General features: G+C 33.0%; 1 protein-coding gene across 1 annotated transcript in view; it reads left to right on the top strand.

Moving 5' to 3' along the window:
* Positions 1 to 25,955, top strand: part of CPEB2 (cytoplasmic polyadenylation element binding protein 2) — a 68,296-nt gene that overhangs the window by 23,169 nt on the left and 19,172 nt on the right. The window contains 2 exon segments of the mRNA XM_070613219.1: positions 6,309 to 6,359; positions 13,960 to 13,983. Of these exon segments, the coding sequence (XP_070469320.1) occupies positions 6,309 to 6,359; positions 13,960 to 13,983 (75 nt within the window).

The following is a 25,955-nucleotide window of genomic DNA, read 5'->3' as shown; positions in this document are numbered from 1 at the left end:
TCAATTTGATTTTAATATGAATTGCTTATATCTTAATTAGTACTAGTTTTATTGTAATAACTTTATAATAATACATTATCTTACCAGATGATTAATGACTTAAATTTAGTCTTTTGTTGTTATGGTCTTTCTATTGTGATTATACTTTACTTGAAACAAAGTTTTTAATATTCTATGTTCCTTGGTGTTTCTTAGTATATTTTCTAGTATTGATTGGATAAACATTTTAAAAGTTGTTAATAATTATTAGGTGAAAAAATTTATTATGGGATCCTGATTTAAGAGTGAGTTAACTAGATTAATTTCCCTGGAAACTAAAGTAGACTGATGACTTTTATTAGCTGTAGGTAAGGAATGATTCTGTTGCTCTCTTGGGACCTGGTACTTTGGATCTAAGGGTCTTTTCTACATTTGTATGATCTTATTCTTAGGCTTTTATGAGGCATGCATTGAGATTTGGGAGTGAGGTCAGGAATGACTGTCCTGCCCCTTGGATCTGAGCAGAGATTGGAGTTATTCAAGGTTGGTAATGACCACATTCTAAGTGGATTTTACCAGACTTCCTATGAACCATTTTTTTTCTAATTGGATTTGGAAATAAAAGTGAAATGTAGACAATGACAATATATTAGAAGAGTCTACCAAACCAGTGGGAGCAATGCTTTATTTAAAGCACATAAGAAGGAAGTATTAGATCTTTTCATTTAAGAGTATGTGTATGTGTTTAATATATAATATATAACATATACATATCATCTATTGAGCACTTGATATATGCCAGGTACTTTTCTGAGGACTCTACATCTATCTATTAACTTATTTAATTCTCACAACTAAGAGGTAGATGTTTACCCTTATTTTATAGTTGGGTGACGGTGATGGCTTATTAACAATAATTGCCTAGTTTCAATGCCAGTGAGTCATGGAACATAGTAGCTCTTGAGTTTGTGCTTTTAACCACTGCACCATACCTGCCTGTCTTATAATTGGTCTAATGTTAATTCTAACCCAAGCTCTTCATGATTCTAATATGTGATTTAAATGTGTTTTTTTTCCCCTACTAAAAGGAGTTGGCAGAATGTGTGTCATTGTTCTTTAGCAATTTTCTCATCACTAATGAGGAATGAGTTGGCATCATTAACTGTGAATATTGGGACTTTGGAAATCATTTTTTGGTTGTATTTACTAAAGAACAGAAAATTGTTGTGGAGAAGGAAAAAATTTATCTTGGCAAAGAACAAAGAGCAGGACTCGTCTTCCTCCCTCTCTTCCCCTACTTGAAGAATGAACTGATAAAAACTTGTTCTGTAGTTTTTCCATTTCCTTAGAGAATGTCCTTCCTATGCTCCATATACAAACATATATTTAGGTACTGTGCTTTTGGTTAAGTTCATGTTTCACATAATAGAATGAGATATTTTATTCATCTGTTTGAGAACTATTTAAGACCCTATTATGTGCTACACACTGTTTTAGATGCTAGAGGTATAGTAGAGAGTTAAAAAAGACAAAGTCCTGACCTCATGAATCTTCTGTTTTGACAAAGGATAGAAACAAAACGAATCAGTGCTATGAAGAAAAAATATAGTGTCAAGGGGATTGAGAAAGAAAGAAGCTACTATTTTAGACAGGATGGTCTGTGATGGCATCTCTTAAAGACATGAATGAAGTGAGAGGTGCAAACTTTAGTCATATCTGGGCAAAGGCATTTCAAGCAGAAAGAAGAGGAAATATAAAGTTCCTGAAATGGAGATATACCTGGCATGTTTGAGGAATAGCAAAGAGTGTGGTTAGAATTATAGAGGATGAGGGGCCAGATATTTATTGTTAAGTGTGGAAAGGTTTTGAGCAATAGAGCAACATGAGCTGACTTGGGTTTTCAGATCATCACATGGACTGCTGAATGGAGACTAGACTTGGTTTTGGGATGTGTATCCAGATGGAAGACAGTGCCATATACTGATCTGGGGAAGTTGAGGTAGAGAGGTTGCAATTAGAGATATAAATGTGAGAGTCATCTGCTGAGAGATCATGTATAAAGCTTTAGTCGTAGATAATACCACCGAGGGAGGCATTGTAGAAAGAGAAGTCAAGTCCAAGGATTAAACATTGAGGCTTCAACTTTCGAAGGTGGAGAAGAGGAGGGGGATATAGCAAAGGAGATTTAAGGACTGGCTGGTGACGGAGGAGAACCAAGGGAGCGTGATATCTGGAAAGGGAAATAAGATGATTCTTCATCAAATGATCATCATCTTGCTACTAGAGGCTTTCAGCTTGAGGCTATACAGACATTAAGAGATGTTGGGGAAGTGATGGCTTCATCTTATCCTTCTTAATTCCACATTTCTTCAGTTTTAAAAGTAGGTTTAAATTCAAAGAAAAGTGACATAAGAAATTTATATTTTATCATCAGCATTTTGTAAGTTCTTTTTATTGGTAGTGAGTAATTATTTTGGAGAAAGAATAGTCTTTGATGTTGGCTTATCGGGTGTCTTTAAATACTGCTTTGTTAAAGTTTTAGTAATTGGTAATTATACAATTAATAAGTTGTATGCAGTGTTTTCTTCTTGAACAAATATACATCTAAAATGGCTAACATGCTTTGTCTTATATATGTATTATACATATTACTTTTAAAACCATAATAGACTAATAAGATAATTTTTAAGATACTGTAGGTCTTCTGGTTATTCACTTGACACATAAGAATAAATGTATATTTTTCAAAATTATTTATTTTAAATTCCATAGTATCTTAATGTGAAAGAAGTACCAAGACATAGTATATACTACAGTATATACCCGTTAGTGATAGATATATTAAAACCATCATGAAATTATTATACTTTATCATATTTCCACAATAATAAATAAGCAATAGTCTGGTTACCTAATATTCAATTTGCCCAAATTTATTACTAGACAACTTTATTTGTAAGACTAGGTTCTTCTGGGACAACAGAAAACTCATAAGTAGCTTAAACAAGATAGACATTTATTTCTCTTACATAAACATAATACTCTTATAAGTGATATGGTGATTTTCATGGACCTAGGCCCCTTATGTCTTGTTCTGCTATGCTTAACACTCAGCTTCTGCCTCGTGATCTAATACGGCTGTTTTAATTTAGCCATCTCATCTGCATTCCAGCAAGCAGAAAAAAGGTAAAGGAAAGGGAAGATATTCCTTTTAAGGACACTTATCAGAAACTGCACATACCAATTTTGCTTTACATCCCATTGACCAGATCTTACACACGTGGGCACACTTAACTACAAGGAAGGTGGGGAAATTTAGTTTTTTATTCCAGGCAGTCCTGTACCTGTCTAGCATTGGGGGTTCCTATTATTGACAGGAAGTATTAGTGTACAACTACCAATCTCTATGCCACAGGCCTTTTAGACAATAGGGAGAAATTGGTTTTATAGCAATGTAGTTTTTTTCCTATTTTTTTCTGTATTCAAGTATAAGTTATCTAATATACTGCATAATCATTCTGTGAATTTTTTGAGTAGATGAATTTGCCCCACAACCAACCATATATACCTTTCACTATATTATGTTATCAACTAGGAAGTCATTAGAAGATAGTGATTAAGAGTAAGGAGCCAAACTGCCTAGGTTCAAATCCTGCCAGTGCTACTGGCCAGTGGCATAACCTGAGCAAGTTATTTAACCTTTTATGCCACAGTGTCTTGACCTTCAAATGGAAAGATAATAATAACTAACTCATAGGATTGTTGCAAGGGTTAAGTAAAAGGTGGTAAAGAATTTAGAAAAGCTCCTGGCACATAGTAAGCCCTCAAATGTTAGTTATTACTATCAATTGGCAGGTTTTTAGTGAAAGTAGTTTTAATACTATAGTAATTAGATAATTTAAAAATGAGTAAATTTTCTCATTTCATTTTGGAGTATTTTGTTAGTTATATTGAGAGTTTTCTGTTTGGAGAAGTATATTTTAGAACATATATACAAATATATATCCATTTGAAAATAGCTATCTGTCTTTTGAACTTTCCACGTATGATGTGCATTTAAGTCCATTCAGAGCCAAGAAGTCAAAAGACAGCGGTGAAAATATCTTGTTACCTGTGTCTTGGGATAAATTGAACAATGAACCTATTAAAGGATAATTATGTGACAATTGAAGGTTGAGTGTCTTTTGAAGTGGAACTAGGCTTAAGGCTTTGCTCAGTTGACTTTTTGAGGAAGTCTTGCCTGAATCCCTGGGCTTAGTTAAAGACTCCTTTGTGTCTTTTTATAAGCATACTATGCATAACTCTTTCCATACTGGGCAGATTTTATTGAAATTGTATACTTGTGTTGTCTCTCCTATCACATCATAAACAGAGACTGTATCTCACTTATATTTGTATCCTCAGCATCCTACACACTGTCAGACTTGCTATACTGAACAGAAATACAGGTTGCCACTTATGTAGGGGTTTTGATTTTCAGTCTCAAGTCAGAAATAATAGTAATTTTTTCATGGCATTAAATTGTTGTCTAAATTTGGTCTTCTGCAACAAGATGCTTAGAAATAGGTATATTTCCAAAATAAGCTATGATACTTCAGACGAAGTACTGCTCCATGCTATTGAAATCCAGTTTAGGAAAGCTCTGCTTACTGACCCTTTCTGTCTTGTAACTTTTGTATATATGCTCCTGTTTCTCACAACAATAAACTTATTTGTGGTTTTTATAGAGTATGACAACTTTATTTAAAAGGTCATTTAGTTTAATGTCATGCTGCAGGAGTAAGTAAGTGGTGCTAAATTGTCCTTTGCAGGACAATAACATTTATTTTAACTATGTTGAGTCTGAAAACAAAATGTGCTATAGTTAAATTAGAACTCAGATGAAGTGTGTATGTATATATCTGTATGTCTATCTAATATATATATTTATTTTAATGTCAGAATTGGATTATCTTTGCCATTCACTCATGCCTTGATAGATGACCAAATTCTTTAACTTCATAATTAAAACAAAAGCCAACAGAAAATCTCTGTCTAATAGGCTATTTGGATATAATAAAGGGCCTATAGAGTGTGAGGGTTTGTAAAGGTAGATGCAGTTTATCTGTACTAATTACTAATCATGTCAAATCCATTCAGATATTTATCAGTAACGCTTCTGGTGGCAATACGTTACACACTATCATAGTGACTTTTTCAAGGGACTGTGCTGAAAGTTGCTAAAATGCAGTTTCATAGACATTTAATTTTTAGCAGTTTTCTAAATGGATTTTATTGTACCTTTCTAATAAGCTATCAGAGATTCAGGCGTTAGAGAAAAGGCCTATATTTTAATGGACTAAAGATAGTAATCATCCTTGCCATTGACATTTAGTCAAAGTGTTATGATGTAAAAATTCTGGATAAGGCACAGTGTGTTCATGCATACCCTTTTCTTCTCCAAGGCAGTATATTGTACTGTTGTCCTTTCTGCATTTAGTAAATGCAAAACTCTGAATGAAGAATGACTCAAAGGAAATACTGTGCTACTATGCTTTTAAGCTTTAATATTTTAATTTTTTATATTTTTATGCCATTTGTAAACTTTGAACAAGTTAAATTTCTGGTAACATCTTTAATAATGCATTTAAAATGTTTTCATTAAACTTCATTTATATAAACTTCAACTATATAAAACATATTGAATTAAATGGCAAGTTGCGATGAGTTTTTGCTGCTTATTTTTCATTTAGGAATATAAATTTCTTCAGGTTTGTTTTTGAAAAAGATCTGTAGATAAAATTACAAATAGACTTGAAAATATTTACAAATTTTCACATTCTGGGCCAGCCCTGTGACGTGGGGTTAAGTTCAGCACGTTCTGCTTTGGCAGCCCTGGTTTGCAGGATCATATCCCAGGGCCAGACCTACACCATTCATCACCCACACTGTGGCGGCAACGCCCACATGAAGTAAAGGAAGATTGGCACAGATGTTAGCTCAGGGCTAATCTTCTTCAGGAAAAATAAAAAATTGCTTTCTGTATTAAGTTAGAAAGACTAGGATACCTACATTGTTTTTACATTTCAAAAAAAACAAATAGATTTTATTCTATAGGCATTACTCCCAAATCACATTGCGCTCTTATTATCTAGAAACTAAAGTTAACTGTTTTTTGGTATTTTTTAACTTTCAAAGATAATTTTAGTTAGTTACTTTGAGTTAAACATTAGCTTTTTAGTTCTTAAGAAAAATACTGTGCTCAATAATTTCCTCCTTATCCCTCTTCCCTTTTTTGCTTTTCAAATAGCTCCATAATCTTCAAACTTCCCTTTCCTGTCTTTTTAAAGGTCGACTGAGCTATCCACATCCAGGAACTGACAATCTGTTGATGTTAAATGGTAAGTTTTATAAAAACATTTTATGTTTCCAATTGATTTATATAATAAAGAGGATTGAATAGACGTTTCTCTAAACATTCCTCATACACACAAGTTAATCTTTTTATACGTATAAAAATAAAGCTACAACTCTTTCTATACAGAAGGCAGAGTTAGAAATTTGAGTGTATTCTGGCAGGAAAGCAGTCATTGAAATGTATTTGTGACAGTATGGTTTAATTCAAGATCACAGACTTTGGAGGCAGTCCTAAGTTTGAATATTGGCTTTTCCGTTTATGATATGACCTTGGGCAAGTAACTTAACTTCTGTGAGCCTTAGTTTCCTATCTGTGAAATAAAAATAACAATCTCAAGGTTCATTATGAGAATTAAATAAGATAATGTTTGCAAACTACATAGAACTTGTTTCTTAATATAGCACTCATGTTTATGTTTAACTAAGGAAAATACTGGTGATTCTATAAATATGGTAGTCACACTAACTTATTCTAACTAGAAAGTTTACAAAGTGAAGTGCACCAGAGTTAGAAGAAGAATAAATAAACTTTCATTAAAGTTTGTTTTCTTCCTGTTGGAAAATGTTGTATTCAGAAAGTCACAGTACTTGGCACACCCATGACTGTGGGAGTAGACATGGAAGATTAAAACATCCTTCACAAAGGTATTTTTAAATCAGAGGGTGGATGAGGAGAGGGAAGTAGGAAGAAGAAAGAATAATAGAGGTAGTATTTACTTTAAAATACATAATTATATCATTAGAATGGCGTGGCGTTTTCTTTTCAACTAAAGCTTTGTTGAAAAAAGATGGCAATAAAGTTGGGGGAAAAAGGCCTATATAAAACTAGACCACGTGAATTAATATTAAGTAAAGACTGTAGTGACAGAAAGATGGGAATAAAGTCCAGGCTACCTGGAGATTGTCAAGGTAGATAGGATCTTGGAATGAGAGAAAATTGAAGAAGCAAAGCATTTGGCGAGGTGATTGATTGGTTGATTCAACATTTGACTCTTCTGTATGGAATTGCCCACCACTTGCCAGCCTAGTCTAAGCACTGAGTTTCCTATTAGGATCTTCAAGTATGGTTGGAGGTAGGCGTGTCCAGGTACTAACACTGGGGCCAGACTGTATACTCTAGGCTGAGGTCATGTCTAGGCTAGACCTTACAACAGTCCAGGAGGCCACATTTATTAATTCAGTGAATTATGGTTTTTACATAGTCTGACCAGAAAGGTACTAGAAATTGCATTCTTCATTCAACTTTTTTTCTACCATTGCATTAAAAAACCATATCATTTGAGTTGCTGGTCTCTGAGCACTAAATCTGTGACTGAAAGTAATGTTGAAATTGAGTTTACAAAACTGAAAATAGATCATAATTTTTATTATTCTCTTGGCTTGATTTATAAGATAATAATAGGTTTAGGTAACAATAGATTAATTATGTATTGATCCTGATTTCCTTAAATACTTTCCTTTTGGAGCATTCTTTGTGTGGTAAATAAAGATCATTCAGATTTCTATTTTAACTTCTAAAAAAAGTAATTAAGTTGGAAAATTTGAATTTGCATATTTCATGTGTGCTGTTAAAATCCATCTGAAGGAAAATACTCTGAGATACTTTGTTAGATCATTCACAGATGTTCTTAGATTGCTGAATGCACAGTAAGCAAGGACGACTCAGAAGTATATGTCATCACAATAGAATATGTCACTTACATGTGAGCAAAGGGCTTAGAAGCCACACCATTCTTAGTCGTTGCACTAAACGTTATTAAACTAATTGATTTCATCCGTTGCCTAAAGCCCTTATAAATAATCTAGATGTTAGATTCAAAGTGTCTCATCACATAGTAGACACAAGAATATTTTATTTCAAGCAAGAATTGCATCTTCTGGGCAAATCTGCTTTTTTTTTTTTATGTGAGCAGTCTTTATAGTCTGTCACTTTGGGTCCACAATTCATACTCAGTACAGTAGGGCATTCTGGAAATTCTGAACTGTTTTTTGGCGAGGACTAGAGGAGAAAAAAGATAAACTAGGGCTTCAAAATGTATTTAGGTCAGTAGAGACAATTTGATCCAAAGAGAAAAAATTTCTTTTGTTCTTTTGGGATCATTAAGGGGAGAAGCAAGAATCATAAAATTGGGTATATTTATAGGGTAAGGAAGTATTTGAATATTAAGAATTTAAATGATTTTTTGTAGACATCAAGGTTATTGAGGAGAGAAGTAGGCAAAGGACACTGAAAAGTAAGGGGAAATCTTTCTTGAGCTACTTTTTAACTACTTATAATTGAACTATATTCTTAGCATATTGTCTCCCTGGGAAATATGGAAATTAAGTGATATTAATACCAAGGCTTTGGCCTGTACTAAATTATTATTAAATATTATTGACTGATTAAAGAAATTGTGGCATCTCAGTACATAGACCTACTTTTTAAATTCTTCCTTTTTCAGGATGTTGCAGATTTAACTCAGTATTAGGCAACTGGTTAAGTTGTATTACTTAACCAACAAGCATAGCTAATAATGTTGACTTTGAACATCAATATTTAGTAATAAATTATACATCAGTATTTGTTTGTGATGGTTTAGCAGTAGCTCATCGTGATTGGTACCACAGACTCTGGAGCCAGATTATCTGGATTTAAACCCAAGTTTGCTGTTCCTAGCTGTGTGACCTTGGACAGTTTACCTAACTTCACTTTGATTCAGATTCTTTATGTCTAAAAGAGAGATAATATGCTGCCTGCCGCAGGGGTATTGTTTTAGAAGGGAATGAATTCATTCATGTGAAGTATTTAGAACAGTTATGAAAGTAAAAGTTAGCTATGGCAGTGAGTGATGATGAACAGTGACAAAAATGCCTTTGAATGAATAAAAATCATGTCCTGTCTAAAGATGAAGGAGTTGGATTGGTTTCGTTGGAGAATATATAATTAAGAGAAGACAACTGATATTTTCAACTATTTGAAAGACGTTATGTATAGTGAACAAAGAAGGCTCGTTTTGTGTTATTGCAGAAAGCCAAACTAGAACCATTTGGAAGAAGCTTTATAGGGACACACTTTGGATCAATAAAAAGCAAAATGACTCTCTCAGGCAGTATTTCCTAAAGTGTGATGCGCTTGCCCCTGTGGTACCCAAGATGACTTTTGGTGGTGCTCAAGTACACATTAAAATAAGTGCATGACTATTACAGTTTAAGAACATTTCTTAGAATATACACAACTGGCAGAAATCTGTGATATTACAGTGGTGCTAGGCTTGAGTCCACTTAATAAACAATAACATGTAAATAATAATATAGTTGTTGTGCAGATAAGGCAAACATTGTAAAGGTTTTGTGATTCTACCTTCCTGGTTAATTAGCATTATGGTTAAACTTTTAAGTATTCTTTTAAGTAAGGGATAGACAGGGAATGGGATAAAGGTCAGGAAGCTAGTCAAACTAGGAAAACTGTGAAGTACCTCTGGCAAATCCTTAACTCTGAGTCTCTGTTAACTCAGATATAGGAGAAGAGGTATAATCCTACACCTGTGTGTCTCATGAAGCTGTTGTATAGATTTAAAAAAATTATTTTTTAACAATAAAAAATGCCATTGAAATATAACTGCAAGCAGGCTCCTACTTCTGAACATACCATGTTCCTTAAATCAAGTGGAAATCAAGTTGAATTGATTGGTGGAGACTGCCACTGTTGAATAATTCAGATATTACAGAAGGGTCCACATTTAACATCCAGAAGCTCTTTAGGGAAGTCACTTTATATAGGAATAGGTAGATTGTCTAAAAACCAAAGGTTAGGTACTGTCTGAAGTTTAGATGACAACTTGAATTTTTATATTTCTAAGTGCATAAATCTTACACTTTTTATTATCAGCAGTAAAAATCGAAATACAAAGCAAAGCAAAAAATACCCTCTGTTTTCCTTAGTAGTGAGAAGGAATACAAAATGATATATCATTCAAGTATTTGTTTCTATTTGGATTACATTGTACTCTTGTACTCCCCTCACTCCTCTCTCAAGGAAAATAGGTTATGTATTTATTAGTATTTTATTATTTACTTATATGGTTTTTCAAAAGGGGAACAGATAGAGCAGAAGTATGGGGAGATGGTATTAGCAAGCTAGTTTGAAATTTAGATTTGCTGTGATTAACCACGTACAGCCATGTGTGTAATCAAGAGCTTGCTGTACTTTGGGGAGGAAAGAAATTATGTGTATCTTTTAATTAAGAAAATTTACTCAGTAATGAAATTGTATTTCTGAAGGTAGATACTCCAGATATACTATAAGAGGTCATGAAAATAGGAAACGTGACTATGCAATCAGTTATTTTTTTATGCTGATGGAAGTGAGTGAAGTAGATAACAGCAGGTTTATTTTCCATCTTGAAAAGGATTATGATTTGGAGGATATATTTCTCTCATTAGTTGTGGCTTTTTAGAGTAAGAAATAAGAATTTCTTTAGTTTCACACCAAGAGAACTTTAACTTTTAGGTATAGCCAGCTGATTTGCTATGTTTACCTATCCCTTCCTCCAGCTGCAATAATTCAGATACCACAGCTGTACCTAAGAGCCGATACCTAAGGGCACAAAGACACTAAAGAGAATGTTAGAATCACCCTATTTCTTTTTTGTAGCTATGGGTTAGAACCTAAATAAGATTATCAGTAAGCCAGGACCAAACTGTAAAGTCATTTGTGTATGAAAGGTCTTCAGGCTTTTCTCACAGGCTTCTTATCATCATTTAAAAAAAAGAAAAAAAAATATATATATAGTATATATTTTAACATACATGCCTCTCTCTGTATATACACACACGTATATTTGCACATGTAAAACAGCCAATTCCTCACTTTTGTATGAGGTATACTTTTTAATAATGCTTTATAAAATATATGTACCTGAAATTTAATACTCTAAATACAGTTTTTATACAACAAATTGTTCACTTTTTTTCTGAATCATATTCTAAATGAGTATGGAGGGGCATATTGTTTAAAGAAGTTTTTTAAAAACAAAAGGAATAGTCATTTAATGATTTTCTTTTCTCACTGAAGGTTTCTGAAATTCTGATTCAGAGTTATAACAGAACATATCCCAGAAATTCACATAGAAACAGTGGTAGGAAAGTGAGTACACACACCATTGTTTAGTGTGATGGTAGCAGATTGGTTGTTTCCATGACAGGGAATAGGAAATGTTTCACATCGTTTAGCTTCATCTGCAGTCAGTTCTATTTTTGGTAATGTAGAGACTTGGAATCTGAGAGTTGTCCAAAAAATAAGTGGAATAGCTCCTTACAGGATTCTAAAATTCCTCAGGTATGAGATAGCTGGAGAAATTTTCTAAATAATTGTGTTGCAGCCTAGAAGTGAGATGAAACCTAAGATGCTGTGAACATTTGTATATGTTTTCACTGTTTTAGTATTGAGTAGCCTCAGTTAAGAAAATAACAGCTAAGAACATAAACTAGTTACGATGTAATTAATTTTCTCTGTAGTTCAAGAATTATGTACCACATATGACTTCATCATAATTCATAATTTGACTTTAAACTTGATGAGAATAATTTTATTTGCTTTATGAATGTTTGACCCTCTACACCCATGAATGAAATTCCCCAAAACAAATTTTTGTTGCGTTAATATCATTAGCCCATACCTAGGGATAAGCAAGAAGCCCAACTCTTGAGACTTGTCCTGTGAAGTGTTTTGCGGCCTATTGACCATTTCCATGCTTAATATAACTATTAAGACTTCAAGGAATTCATTCTTCTATAGCCTGTTCTTGATAACTCTATTAAAATTCCTATTATCAATCTGATTTTCCACAGTTGATTTGATGTCCCATCTCTTTTAGACCCTGGTTTTTTTAAGGCCTTTGTAAATAAAGCCTTAGAAGACCTAGACAACAAAATTCTAAATGCCATTTCCACCCCTACCCTCACCCTAAACACTAATAGGTCAGGTCAACTATATATATATAGTTTGTATATATGGTGTGTGTATATATATGTATATATACATATTTACATATATGTATATATAGAATGTGTATATATACACACACACACATACAGGTAATATATATGTAAACTATACGTACAGGCAATATATGTATAAACTATATGTGTATCTACATACAGGTAGGCGATATATACACTAATATACAGGTCAAGTAAATCTGTAGGGCTTTGAGGTAATTGGAGCTCATGGATAGGTTAAGTCTGCAGTAGATTATATAGCTAAATAGAGACAGTAAAATGGCAGAGATGCAAATGAAGTTGTTTTACATAAAAGACTCTGATGTAAGCCTTATATTTATTGATTTATTTCTGGAAGTGTAAATGACTAGTAGTTGACAAGTTTGTTTTCCCCCCTTTTTATTGTAGGGGAACTAATACTATATTCTCACCTTGTAGGCATACTTCTTTATATTAAAGCCTTAGTATAAAATTAAAAATATATTTTGTAAGCCTTCTATAATAGAGTGTATTTAATGGTGTGAAATGTATTCTTTTGATCTTTAAGTTTTATATTTTTGGGGAGACATTTCTGACAACTTTTAATATATATTTTGATTTGATATTTATTCAATATCAAATTTTTCCCAGATGTTAATTTTAACAGTGATTTTTTGGTTTACTGCTTTGTTTTCATATATTAATTCCAGGGTAAAAATACTCATTGTATACTCAGATTTGGGGGGAGGACTTACTTAAAAACAAGTTGTGGGATTTATTAAACTGGTAGTTTCTTATGAAAAAAGAAGTTGCAGTATTTTTTCTTCATTAGGAATTATGTAAACTGCTAGTAACAGATTTAAATGGCTTTCTACTTAATACTTTTACAGTATTTAACCTATGTACTATTCTATGATGATACTACTAATAATTTGTATCTGAACCCCTCTTACCCCAGAGATGGAGACATAAACTCTTAGATAGCTATTATAAAATGTACCAAAAGGATAGAAAGCATTATTAGCTATAGTATATCATTAATCATTTCTTCAACTAAGCAAATTTGAATATGGATTGGTGTTTTTGCATTCCATCTAAGCTATATAGGCTTCAAAGTATCAGTTTAATATTGTTATATCTTTTCACTCTTTCTGTGTCGTCCAGTACTTTTCCACGCAGGACTTGGTATAATGTGAATTGTATCTAAATAGCTATTTGTTAGACTGTATGTGCTATGTCACACTTTAGAATAAGTAGAAAAATAACGATTTAATTCAAGTTGTCATTCATTGGGAAAATTATTTGAGATGCTATTTAACTGTAAAGTGTTACATATTTCCATCCTGATCAGATGATACAAATATTTATTCATAAATTTAACATGAATGAGAATCAATTGTATATTTCCTGTTAATTTCACAATTCAGATGACATATATAATAAAAATGCTTTGTAAATGGTAAAACATCATGCAGATGTTATATGGTGACATTGTCGTAGGTCTTAAAACAAAGTAGCACTAATTTCCAGATGCCCACATAGCTTTTCATATCACAAATATTTGTATATGTGGGCTTATTTTTAGTTCTGACATTTTACAATTTATCCTTTGTTTACATGCAGCAAGGAGTTATGGGCGAAGACGAGGTAATTCATTTCTGTTTGCTATGGTATAACTGTTTCTAATTGGGTTCTACTGATAAATGTTGTAATTAATTATTCCAGATTTCTTATGCAATGTCTAAAAACTCACAGAAGAATTGAACGTTGATTTGAGCACTTACTTGTTGTCAAAGTTTTGAATCCTAAATCTCTTAACCTTTAAAGCACATTTTCATACTAATATCGTTATTTAATAAATGTTTCCCTTTTAAACTATTGAGATTGTAACTTTTTAAAGTTATTTTTGTACCTTTTAAAATAAAGATGTTGTTTATAGTTTTCTTAAGAAATGTGTTTAATAAATGTTAGTGAAGGTGACATGCAATATGATTTTTTTGCTCTCCAAATCTATAACTGATTATCTTATCTATGGCATATAATTTACAATTCTAGTTTATTAGTTTTATGTTTGACCCAATTGAAAATAACAAATACCAAATAAATTATTAAGACATTATTATATAGAAATCTTGTTGCTAATATTTCTGTGTCTTCTAAGAATATAATGCATTCTCTCCCCCTCTCTCTCTTTCTGTAAACACGCACAAACAGTTTCTTTCTCTCTCCCCCACAACAGTCTTCCCCTCAGGGTTCTTGTAATCTTAAGGAAAAAGGTAGGACTCTTTGATGCTGGCCTATTAAACTTCCTAGGAAAGCAGCTGACATTTTCTGTGTCTTAAACTTTGCCTCTTTTTTTCCATGTGAGGAATTTGAGAGAGGCAAAAATAGATGGGATGAGAAGAAGCAAAAGTAACTTTATACTTTTAGTTTATCCTCTAAGTGAACAATAATCATGATATTTATATAGTTGTTATAAGTGCAAAACTGAATAAAAAGGATTTTCCTTGACCCCTAAAATCTCCTTTGAGCCATGAAGGATAGACAGTAATAATACATAGTGCCTTTTGATAAATTTTGTATGTGTGTGCCAGGGCTTCAGTTTCTTTTCATGTAGTCATGAGGCATGTACTTTGAAAACAAACAAGCAAAACCATTGGCCACCGTTGACAACAGAAAGTAGTATGTTATATTCATAAATACTATGTCCAGTTTCGTATTTCACGTTGTTTGAATTTTACATTTTTGGGGTCTTTTTTCCGAATGCTTTACTGAATCTCTTGGTTCTTTAGTTTTCTAACTAAAGAATTAGAGGATATGGCAACTCAAAACTTAGAAAACAAGCTGATTAACTTTCTAAAGATTGTTGCTAGCAACTGAGAAGAAAGGGGGAAAGTTTAGAATTTTGGTACCTATTTTCAGATCTATGGACTATCTTATTTCACTGTACTATTTTAATATGGAGCTTCAGTTCTCTTGGAAAAAACCCACTTTCCAATCTGATTTTTAGGTATTTTTGAAACTACAGCGCAGTTTAGGATTCTTTCTTGTTATTCGCTTTTCATCTTTTCAGCCTTAGCAATTGATGTTTAATCCAATTTGGCATACTCCAGTGTAAATATCATGATTAGGAAGTGCTTAGGAGCAAGGTAACCGAAAGTCATGTTGTTGGTTATCTTCTTTTATGTTGGCTCAATAATTGTAGACTATGATAATGATAATAAGAAAAAGGAGAAATTTCTGCTTTTAGATAAGAACGTGCTACAACTCTTACATATCTCTATCCTCTGAGAGCCGTAAAGATTTTCTCTACTTCAGAGCTGCCTCCCAGTATTAGAGGAAAGAAGACTCTCACATGATTTTAAGGCTTCTAGTAGAAGCTTTCTTTAGGACAGAACTGACAGTCACACTTATTGGGCTTAGTATGGGGGAATAACATCTGAATTTTCCTCTCATGGCATTAGTAATTTTTTTAGTTGGTCCTCTGTGAATAGTAGGAGTCTGCTTTTAAAATCTTGATGGTAAGATGAAAAGTATATCCATTAGAAATAGCTATTGAGAGATTTAATTTGAATTTGAAAATACTTTGACACTCTAAGTAATAAAACATTAAAAAAAAAAAAACACATACCAAAGGAATGACTCAGAAAGAACTAGAAGTAGCCTGGCTCTCGTCCTATTTCCTACTCATTTTTTCCCCTTTCCATACTAGATACAATGTCAATATCAGACTGATAACCTTTTAACTACCACAGGCCCCCATTTATGGGCTTTGTGTTTTAGATTTGGTTCATCAGAGGAACCACGTTTATTCATTTATTTAGTCATTTTTCTTTTCTAAAAAAAAGGAAACAAAAATCTCATACATATCAAATCTACTATTCCTGTGGGATTTGTCACACTGAGTTAATATAATTCTTGCCAAAAATAAGACATTACTCTTTACCAGTGCCATGGTAGGTGAATGGTATTTTGTCACAAGGCATTTTGATTTTGTAGTCCAGTTTAAGAAGAACTATTTTTTCTTCTTACTTGCTGCCTTCAACTTACCTTTAAGCTCAGGTACAGAGTAACTGTTTTCATTTAAGAGATTTCTCATTTGGGCCAGCCTGGTGGCACAGCGGTTAAGTTCCACTTCAGTGGCCCAGGGTTTGCCGGTTCAGATCCTGGGTGCCAACATGGCACCGCTTGGCAAGCCATGCTGTGGTAGGCATCCCACATATAAAGTAGAGGAAGATGGGCACAGATGTTAGCTCAGGGCCAGTCTTCCTCAGTAAAAAGAGGAGGATTGGCAGCAGTTAGCTCAGGGCTAATCTTGCTCAAAAAAAAAAAAGATTTCTCATTTGAATGCAATCAAACCAGATTACTACCAAGATGACTTTATATATTTTAATTTCCTTAATAATCTTAAGAAGAACTTTGAATCAAGTTGACTCTGGATGTTAATATATGAAATATACCTTAGGAATAATCAAAATTTAATTATACTGAAAGTAATTAAGAAAGAGCAAAGATATCTCTCCTGGCTTTTCAGTAGGAACCTGCTTCTACTCCTGTGTGTCTCTCTAGCCTGAGAGCCATAAAGAGTTCTTCTACTTCAGAGCTGCCCTGGAGGTCAGGCTTAGGAAGGAGGAAGACTCTCTCACATGGGGAGCAGACTTTAATATGTGGAAAACGATCTCTCTTTTGTATTTATTATCTGTTTGATATTTCTTCCATTCCACCTGAGGGTGAACATACTGGCCTGGGCTTGGAGTAGGGTGGGGGTTGTGAAGGGAGGTGTGAAATAAAACTTAAGCTCCATCTGTCCACTTAAAATATTTGTATATTGCAGTCTGTCCCTTTAGTAAAGGATGAACGGGCTGCTATGCTCCAGAAGGAATAAAAATATATAGAATATTTTAAATAATAGAAATACAGAGGCTATTTTAGTTGATGGTACCAAACACCACAAAGCAATCTTTTCTAGCACGTAAGCCCAAAGCCTAAGTTAGTAGATTATACACAGAATGGGAAGATAGGAGAAGTAATTTTAAAGGGAGTCAAATTATGGAAGTTCAATTAGAGAGGTTGGATTTATTCATACCGTGTAGCCATTCAGATTTATGTGCTGTAATAAATAAGGAATTATTTATAATACACTATGTATTGCTTTAAAGTTGACCCAGGGTTTTCTGATTTATTAGATTTGATTTGAACTCATCTGACTCTTACACAATTTAGTGAAGTAGCTAGAGGAAGTGTCCACCCCTAACATCACCACTACCAAATCCTTTTATGATGAAATCAAGGCTGAAATCCTTCATCTTTGATAAATACTTTCGATAACTGTCAGAAAATGGGCAAAATCTCAAAAGCATTAAAAAAAAAAGCCAGGGTAATACTATAAGACAAGGGTCAGCAACCTGTGGCCTACAGGCTAAACCTCTTATTTTTGTAAATAAAGTTTTATAGGAACCCAGTCATGCCCATTCATTTACTTTTTATCTGGTTGCTTTGGAGCTACAATGATGACAAAGTTGAATAGTTGCAACAGAGAATGTATGGCCTGCAAAGTCTAAAATATTTACTATTTGACTGTTCATAGAAAAACTTTGCTGACCCCTCCTCCTTGAAGAGACTGACTCTACCCACACTATGCCTATCCCCAGCTGTACCAATTTTTAAAAGAAACAAAATTTTAGTGCACTTAATTTTAAGACAAATATGTTATGTCTAGAAATTAAATTAATTTACAAAGACCTACAGGGTACTAGGTTATAATTTTTTTTAATTAAGCATCTTATTCATCTTCTATCAGAATAAGACAAACCTATTATTGGGGCAAAATCTTTTAAAGTAATAAGTGTACCTTATAGCTCTTTTCTCAGTTCTTTGCAGAAGTATGCCTGATCAGTGATTCTATGTGGTTAAACAGATGGTGCTGGAGAGAGATCAGTCTGGATCTATTTCTGTTGTTTTGATAGTTTTATTCTTTCGTATTAAATAAAAATCATGCCATCGCATTGGTGGGTTATCTACTACTAGTATCTGCTAGGATCTTAGAAGATGGGAAGAATATTCATATTCATCCTTAATTTATATAGTTTGTTTTGTGTTTGTTTTTATCTTTAGAACAAAATTGAATAAATAAAAGTAGAGGATAACAAATTTAGATCAGAGAACGATGCTTAAATTCAAGCCATAAATTGGCTAATTTTTCACAAATGTTTTATTTTCCTCTCCTGCCTCCCCAATTGATATGTTGGGAAACGTCTTTATTCTGGACTTCCAGAATAAGGCTAAAATCTGAAAAGTCAGTATAATTATTAATGTTTGGGCATATTAGCATAGCCAGCAGAGTCAGAGTTAGTGATTGCCCATAATGTCTCTAACCGCATACATATGTGCTGCACATATGCCTTCACACACCAGAGACCAGGTATTGGAGGATAAGCATCAATCTGTCACCCAAGCAATATATTCCTAATTTAGCCTTTAGCTCCGTCTTCAGTTCAGGAAGCTCATAATATAGTTTTTATTATTGTATAGAGCAACACTTTTTATAGGAATATGGAAAAGTCCCCTGCATTCTCTAATCTTTTTTATTAAAATATTTTGTTGTAAGTAATTTGAATCATGATTATCCATAACAAATGAGGCTTATATTTGTGGTAGTTACTGTGTTCCTCACTACAAAAGCTTTGCCAATTTTCTCTTTTCAGAGAAGGTATATTTTTAGTTCTTTTATAGGAACATGCATCCTATAATGTTGCCTTCATGTTAGAAGGATCTTGGTGACCTCTTAAAGAGCCCTGGCAACGTGGAAGCCATCTCAGACTCTTTCAGTGGCAATGATTGGGCAACTTTGTTGATTCTTTTTTGCTCTTTCATCTCTTCTTACTTCCTCTATCTCTAATCTTTATCATAACTACTATTTTACTATTTTACCTGTACAATTTTATTGTACATTTTAGTTGGCTAACTTAGCATAAGCTATTTTACTTGCATTTGTAAGTAGGGCTTTTGAGCACACAATTAAGAATATCTCTGGTTTTCTAAATTCTACCTTGATATAGGCTTTGGAATGTTTCTGTGCTTTTGCTCAAGTGAAATATCTTCTACCAATCAAGCTTTTCCCTTTCTTTTCTCCTCTACACTTTCTGTCTAAAACTATCCCAGTCTTTGTAAATCTCAAAGAACCCTTAGTTAGAATCTCATTCTAATCTTGGTTATAACTAATCTCATATTGCATTATATTAATTCTCATATTTTCTATTTGTAACTTTTCCTATTACAGATCTTAAATTTGCCTTTCATTTGTATGTGTGTTATACGCATGTATGTCTATATATGTGTATATGTATACACGCATATTACATACATAACAATTGTGCGTGTATATACATTTTAAGTTAGAATCACTGAAGTAGCAATTTTATGTAACAGTTCTTCGTTGTTGCCGTGTAGTATGGTCAGGAATTTTGAGTTGAGTTTATTCCATAACAATAGCTAGAGAATATGAATGATGTGTTTGGTGTCAAGATTAAGTGCTAATTTCTAAAATAGAAAAAAAAAAGAAACCTACAACTTCAAACAGTGCAACTCTAATTCCAGTTTAAAATTGTCTTGACTATAAGGCTTGCTAATTAATATCCTTAGAGTTTGTTGCTGATTTTAACAGCATGGAAATCTCATCTTTAAGATTATTTATCTGGAGAAATAAAAAACAGTTCTAATTCTTGTGGTAAGAGCCTTAAGAACAACCATATCAGCTCTGCTTTTAAAAGAAGAAAACATTTGAAAATTTTAAAAGTAATTACTTTTAGATATTTATAAATTTTTGTTTCAAGTTAAAGAGAAATTGTAAGATGATTGTTTCTTTGTATAGAAATTATGTAGAAGGAAAATTACTGTCAGTAGTTATTTCTTTCTTTTTTTATTGATGAGTAGAGTCATTTTATGAATATACCACAATTTGTTTATTCATTTCCCTATTGATAGACATTTGAGTTGTTTGCCGTTTGGGACCTGTTATGAATAAAACTATCATGAACATTTTTGTATCCTTTTTCTTTTTTGTGTGGGTGCATGGGCACAAGCACTCATTTCTCTTGATTGTATAACTAAGAGTGGAATTGCAGATTCATAGAGTAAGTGTATGTTTAACTTTATTAGAAGCTACCAAGTAGATCACCAGTTTTATACTCCAACAGAGTATGAGACTGACTTTAGATTGTTGGCTTTTTAATTTTATCCATTCTGACGGGTATATAAATGGCATCTTATATGGTTCTAATCTATATCTTTCTAATACTAAGGATGATGTTGAAGCACATTTTTATATGCTTGGAACCAATTCTACTAGATTCTTTTGTAAAGTGCCAGTACAAGTCTTTTGTCCATTTTTAATTGGGTTGTCTGTCTTCATTTATGGGAGTTATTTATATATTTTGTCCTATTTCTAGTAGTTGCTTGTCTTTTCACTTTATTATTTCACTATCTTTCAATAAGCAGCAAAATATTTAATATTGGTGGAAGAGCAGTTGTTTTATTTCATCATTAGAGTGTCTTGGTTCTAAGAAATAATTGCCTATCCCTAAATATCATGAAGAAATTCGAGAAGCTTTGTTGTTTTAGCTTTCGCATTTAAGTCTATGACCCTTCTGGAATTTATTTTTGTGTATGGTGTGAGAATAGAGATCAAGGTTCTTGTTTTCCCCTACTCCAACTGGATATCCATTGCTCCACCATGATTTGTTAAAAAAAATCTTCCGTTGGACATTGAACTGCATTGATACTTTTGAAAAACGTCAAGTGACTGTGTATGTGTGGGTCTGTTTCTGAACGCTGTTTTGTTCCATTTATCTATTTGTCTATCTTAACATCATCGTTAAAGTCTTAATAACCTAGTAGCTAACTAGTAAGTCTTGAAATCTAGTAGTGTAAATCTTCCAACTTTGTTCTTTTGCTTGATTTTTTTCTGACTGTTCTGAGTCCTTTGATTTACCATAAATTTCAGAACTTGCTTATGAATTTCTAGAAGACAAAGTCTGCTGAGATTTTGAGTGACGTATTAAATCAATAGATAAGATAATTGGAAGAGAATTTACATTTCACATGTTGATTTCTTCTCTCTATCCATTTATTTCAGTCTTTTAAAATTTGTCAACAGATTTTTGTCATTTTCAGTGTAGAAGTCTTGCATATCTTTTGTGAAATTTATTCCTAGGTATTTTATGAGGTTTCTTCTTTTTCTTTCTCTTTTTTTTTGAGAAAGATTAGCCCTGAGCTAACATCCACCTCCAACCTTCCTCTTTTTGCTGAGGAAGACTGGCCCTGAGCTAACATCCGTGCCCATCTTACTCTACTTTATATTTGGGACGCCTTCCACAGCATGGCTTGAAAAGCAGTGCTTAGGTCTGCACCTGGGATCCGAACCAGTGAACCCCAGGCGGCCAAAGCAGAACGTGCGAACTTAACCACTGCACCACCCAGCTGGCCCCATTTTATGAGTTTTGATGACACAGGAATGGCAATATTTTTAATTTTTCCCAATTGTTTATTACTGTCATTTAGAAATAACTTCATTTTTGTAAGTTGACTTTGCATTTGTTCCCTAGCTAAATGGACTTATTTCTAGTAGTTTGATTCTTTTGAATTTTCCATATACAATCATGTTCTTGGCAAATAAAGACAGTTTTACTTTTTTCCTTGTGAATATTTGAAACTTTATTTTTCTCATCTTACTGCACTATTCTACCTCTAGTACCATATTGGATAGAAATAGTGAGAATGAACATCCTTCAAACTTCAGAGGGAAAGCATTTGATAATTTATCATTAAAGATGTAAACTCTGGGTTTTTAATGCTCTTTAGCAGATTGAGGAAATTCCCACCTATTCCTAGTTTGCTGAGAGTTCTTATCATGAATGGCTGTTGAATTTTATTAGATGCATTTCCTACATCTGTGTAAATGGTTGCATAGTATGTCTATTTCCTTCTGTTAAGGTGGTGAATTACAGTAATTGATTTTCAGATGTCAATCACTCAATTTCTGGGGTGAACCCCACTTAATCATGATGTATTTTAAATTTTTATACATTTCAGGATGCAGTCTGTCAATATTTTCTTTAGAATTTTGGTCTCTATGTTCATAAAGGATGTTGGTATATAGTTTTCTGTTCTTGTCAAGTTTTAGTATCATGGTTGCAAAACCAGTTAGCAAGTTTGGCCTTTTAATGTCCATAGGTTCTGTGTTGACTGATGTCCCCTTTTTCGTACTTAGTATTGGTAATTTGAGTTTTCTTTTCTTCTTGATGAACTTGGTCCACTTTGCTTAGTGGTATATTGATTTTATAAGTTTTCAAAGAGCCAACTTTTGGCTTTATTAATTTTCTTTCATGTTAGTCTCTGTTTTCTATGTCATTGATTTTAGTTTTCTTAATTCCTTCATCCTGCTTTCTTTGTATTTAATTTGCTATTCTTTTTGTGGCGGAAACTAGGATTATTTATTTTAAGCATTTCTTTTTTTTAAAGATTGACACCTGAGCTAACTGTTGCCAATCTTTTTTTTTCTCCCCAAATACCCCCAGTACATAGTTGTATATTTTAGTTGTGGATCCTTCTAGTTGTGGCATGTGGGACCCCGCCTCAACGTGGCCTGATGAGCAGTGCCATGTCCGAGCCCAGGATCCAAACCGGCGAAACCCCAGGCCACCAAGGCGGAGCGTGTGAACTTGGCCACTGGGCCAGCCCCGCATTTCTTATTTTTTAATATGCACTGAAAACTATACATTATCCTCTAAGTATGTAGCTTGTGCTACATCTCACAGATGTTGTATTTTCATTATCATTCAGTTTCATTCTTTTCACGTGTAAGGACCTGAAAATATATCCTAGTTTCAGAGCAAAAAAGGAGAAAGGTAATTTAATTTTGGTTGAAAACTGTTGCTAATATTTTAGTCTAAATCATTTTATAATCAAATTCTACTCTTAAAACATGTAATTTTATCTTTATTGCCAGTTATTTTCACGCATAAATATATGTGTGTACCATTCTTAGAAAGCATGTTTAAAGTAAATTGTACATGAAAGACATAATTATTTAGTGGTTCTTGTTTTATAGTCACATTAATTTGGGTTATAGGAAAGGATAATTGGCAAGGTAAAAAGTAATATTTTTGTTGGTGCTGTATCCTCAGTTAACTCCTCTTTTAAATGAATATTTATAGCTTTTATGGCTTCTAGAAAGAAAGTGGTCATGATTGTCCAGCAGTGAAGATTCTTGTTGGTGTGGCTAGTGTGTGATATGTTCTTAGCCTTTCCATTATGTCCTTTGTTCAGCTGAACTTTGGTTAATAGATTTTAGACATATAGATTATAGATTTTTATAGTTATTTTACTAACTGATATTTTATTATAGTTAGAACATTATTGTAGTTCATAATGTAGAATAATTGCTAAAATGTAGTGGTAGTATGAATATACTTACAATATTAAAGTTAATATAAAAAGTTTCAGTCATTTTTGGGGCACCTCTTTCTGACATGGATTACATAGTGATTTTCCTTTGTCACTGAATTCAGTATTTCTATTTAAACCCTCAGTATTTATGATCTATATTTTTTCTCAAGATAAAAATCTATTAGAAAGACTGTTTATTGTATTTATAGAACTGCAAAATTTGTATGTGTTAGGGTACTCTACAGTGAAATAATTTCCAATGTATTGGCATATCTGAAATATAAAATTTGGAATTGTTTTTTTCATCAAAACCTAGTTAGTATGCATGTTGTTTCTCTGCCTTATTCCTTTTTAAATGTAGAATTATTTACTTAAAGTCCAGTCTTAGAAAATTGAACCAGTTATTTACAATTAATATTATTTTTAATGGCTCTTGATGAGGGCCATTTTGTTAAATAAAATAGTTTCATTTTGAAGAGATTCTTTGCATTGCTCACAAAGAATCTTGACATTTGTTTTTCATTGGTCCTTATTTCTGATAGCAAAGGATTGGGAACATTAAATTAATATTCACAGAATTACTCGGTGAACATGAATATCTTTCAGAGCATCTTATTTAAATTGAATTTGAATCTGTAGAATAATTACTGTTTCCTATACCAAATACAATCTTTCTCCATTTTTGGTCTTATAAACTTCCAATTCTTATTTCTAACATCTACCTAGCTATAATTGGCAGACATGCAGCCGCCTCCTTCTCACCCCAACCCCAGTTCTATGAAGATTACCACATTGCAGATTGTCTTTGTTTATATCACTTTCATCATTGTGTCGTTTTTCAAGATAATAACATTTAATGACATCTTATATTGAATATTTATTACTTGTATATAGTAAAGCACATGTTAAAAATTATATGCACTGAGTCTTCATCCAGAAAAAGTCCTCACTCCGTCTTGAGAGGAAAACAACTTTTCTAGATTATTATTTTCTTTTTTTCCTTCTCTAATAAACTTCTAAATAATCATCTTCCTTTAATGTCCATACTTTATAAAACTCTGTATGCAGTGTGACTCCCACCCAACTTTACTTAAAGCTCCTACCTTCGAAGATGATGCCTGTCTTCATAACATAGTTGTCATTTTTTTAAATCATTATCTTAACGTCTTACATTGTTACTTGATTGCTCTTTTTTTTCCTTTATTACGTTATTTTTCTTTGGCACTCTGTCACAATAATATTTCTACTTCCCTCTTTTCTTACCACTTTTTTCTTAACCTCCTCGAATGTTCCATTTCTTCCTTGTAAGTTTCCCAAAGAACTGTCCTCACCATTTCTCTCTGGAGTTTTTAGTGATATCACAAAGAACCTTAAATTATCACCTCTGTGGAGTTGACTTCAAATTATGCTCTTGGAAATGTGACTTACTTCCTTTCCCCACTCCATTTGCAATGCCCTACCATGCATTTACTTCTGAATAACCTCCCAGCATATGAAACTTCGCATAGCTAAAATGTATTTCCCTTGCTTATAGCAGTTTCTGGTCTTTGTTGTTCTTATATTCAGTTAAAGATTCTAAAACCTTCTTCTCCCTTTCCATTCTCTTTCTCTGCTTTGCTTGCCATCTACTTTCTCCTGCTACAGTTACCTCCACTGTCCATCCTTCCTGAATTTTTTGAAGAACTTCCAATCTGCTCATTTCCAGCCACCTTAACTATATTTGCTAAGATAAAGCACAAGAAAAGTTATAATCTTGCTTGAATCCCTGTATCCAGTTGTTTTTTTGTTCACCACTTTTTAAATAAAATGTCTCCTTTAGCCTAGTATTCAAGGCTAAGTATTCTGGCTAGCCTCAAAGCACTTTTCTAGCTTTTATTCTCCTTGTTTCCAACATGTTTCAGCTAACCTTGACTACTCCCTATTTCTTAAATAAATTCATTTTTTCCAGCTTTCTCTTATGTTTCTCCTTCCATTTAAAAAATTTACTCAAAACCATGGTTTTACAGGTATTTCTAAATATAAAAATCCTACCCTTTCTAATATCCTCTGTAAGTACTACTACCTTTCCCTTTTTACCACAAATGCTATCTGATTTCACTTGAGGATTTAAGAAATTATCCATTTATTAGCTAGACTACTCCCTTCCTCCAACACAGTTCCTGTGCAGCACTTTG

Source organism: Equus przewalskii, chromosome 3 (genome assembly GCF_037783145.1).
Source record: "Equus przewalskii isolate Varuska chromosome 3, EquPr2, whole genome shotgun sequence".
Taxonomy (NCBI): Eukaryota; Metazoa; Chordata; class Mammalia; order Perissodactyla; family Equidae; genus Equus; species Equus przewalskii.
The sequence above is the reverse complement of the archived record's forward strand: the minus strand, read 5'-3'. Positions and strand labels throughout refer to the sequence as shown.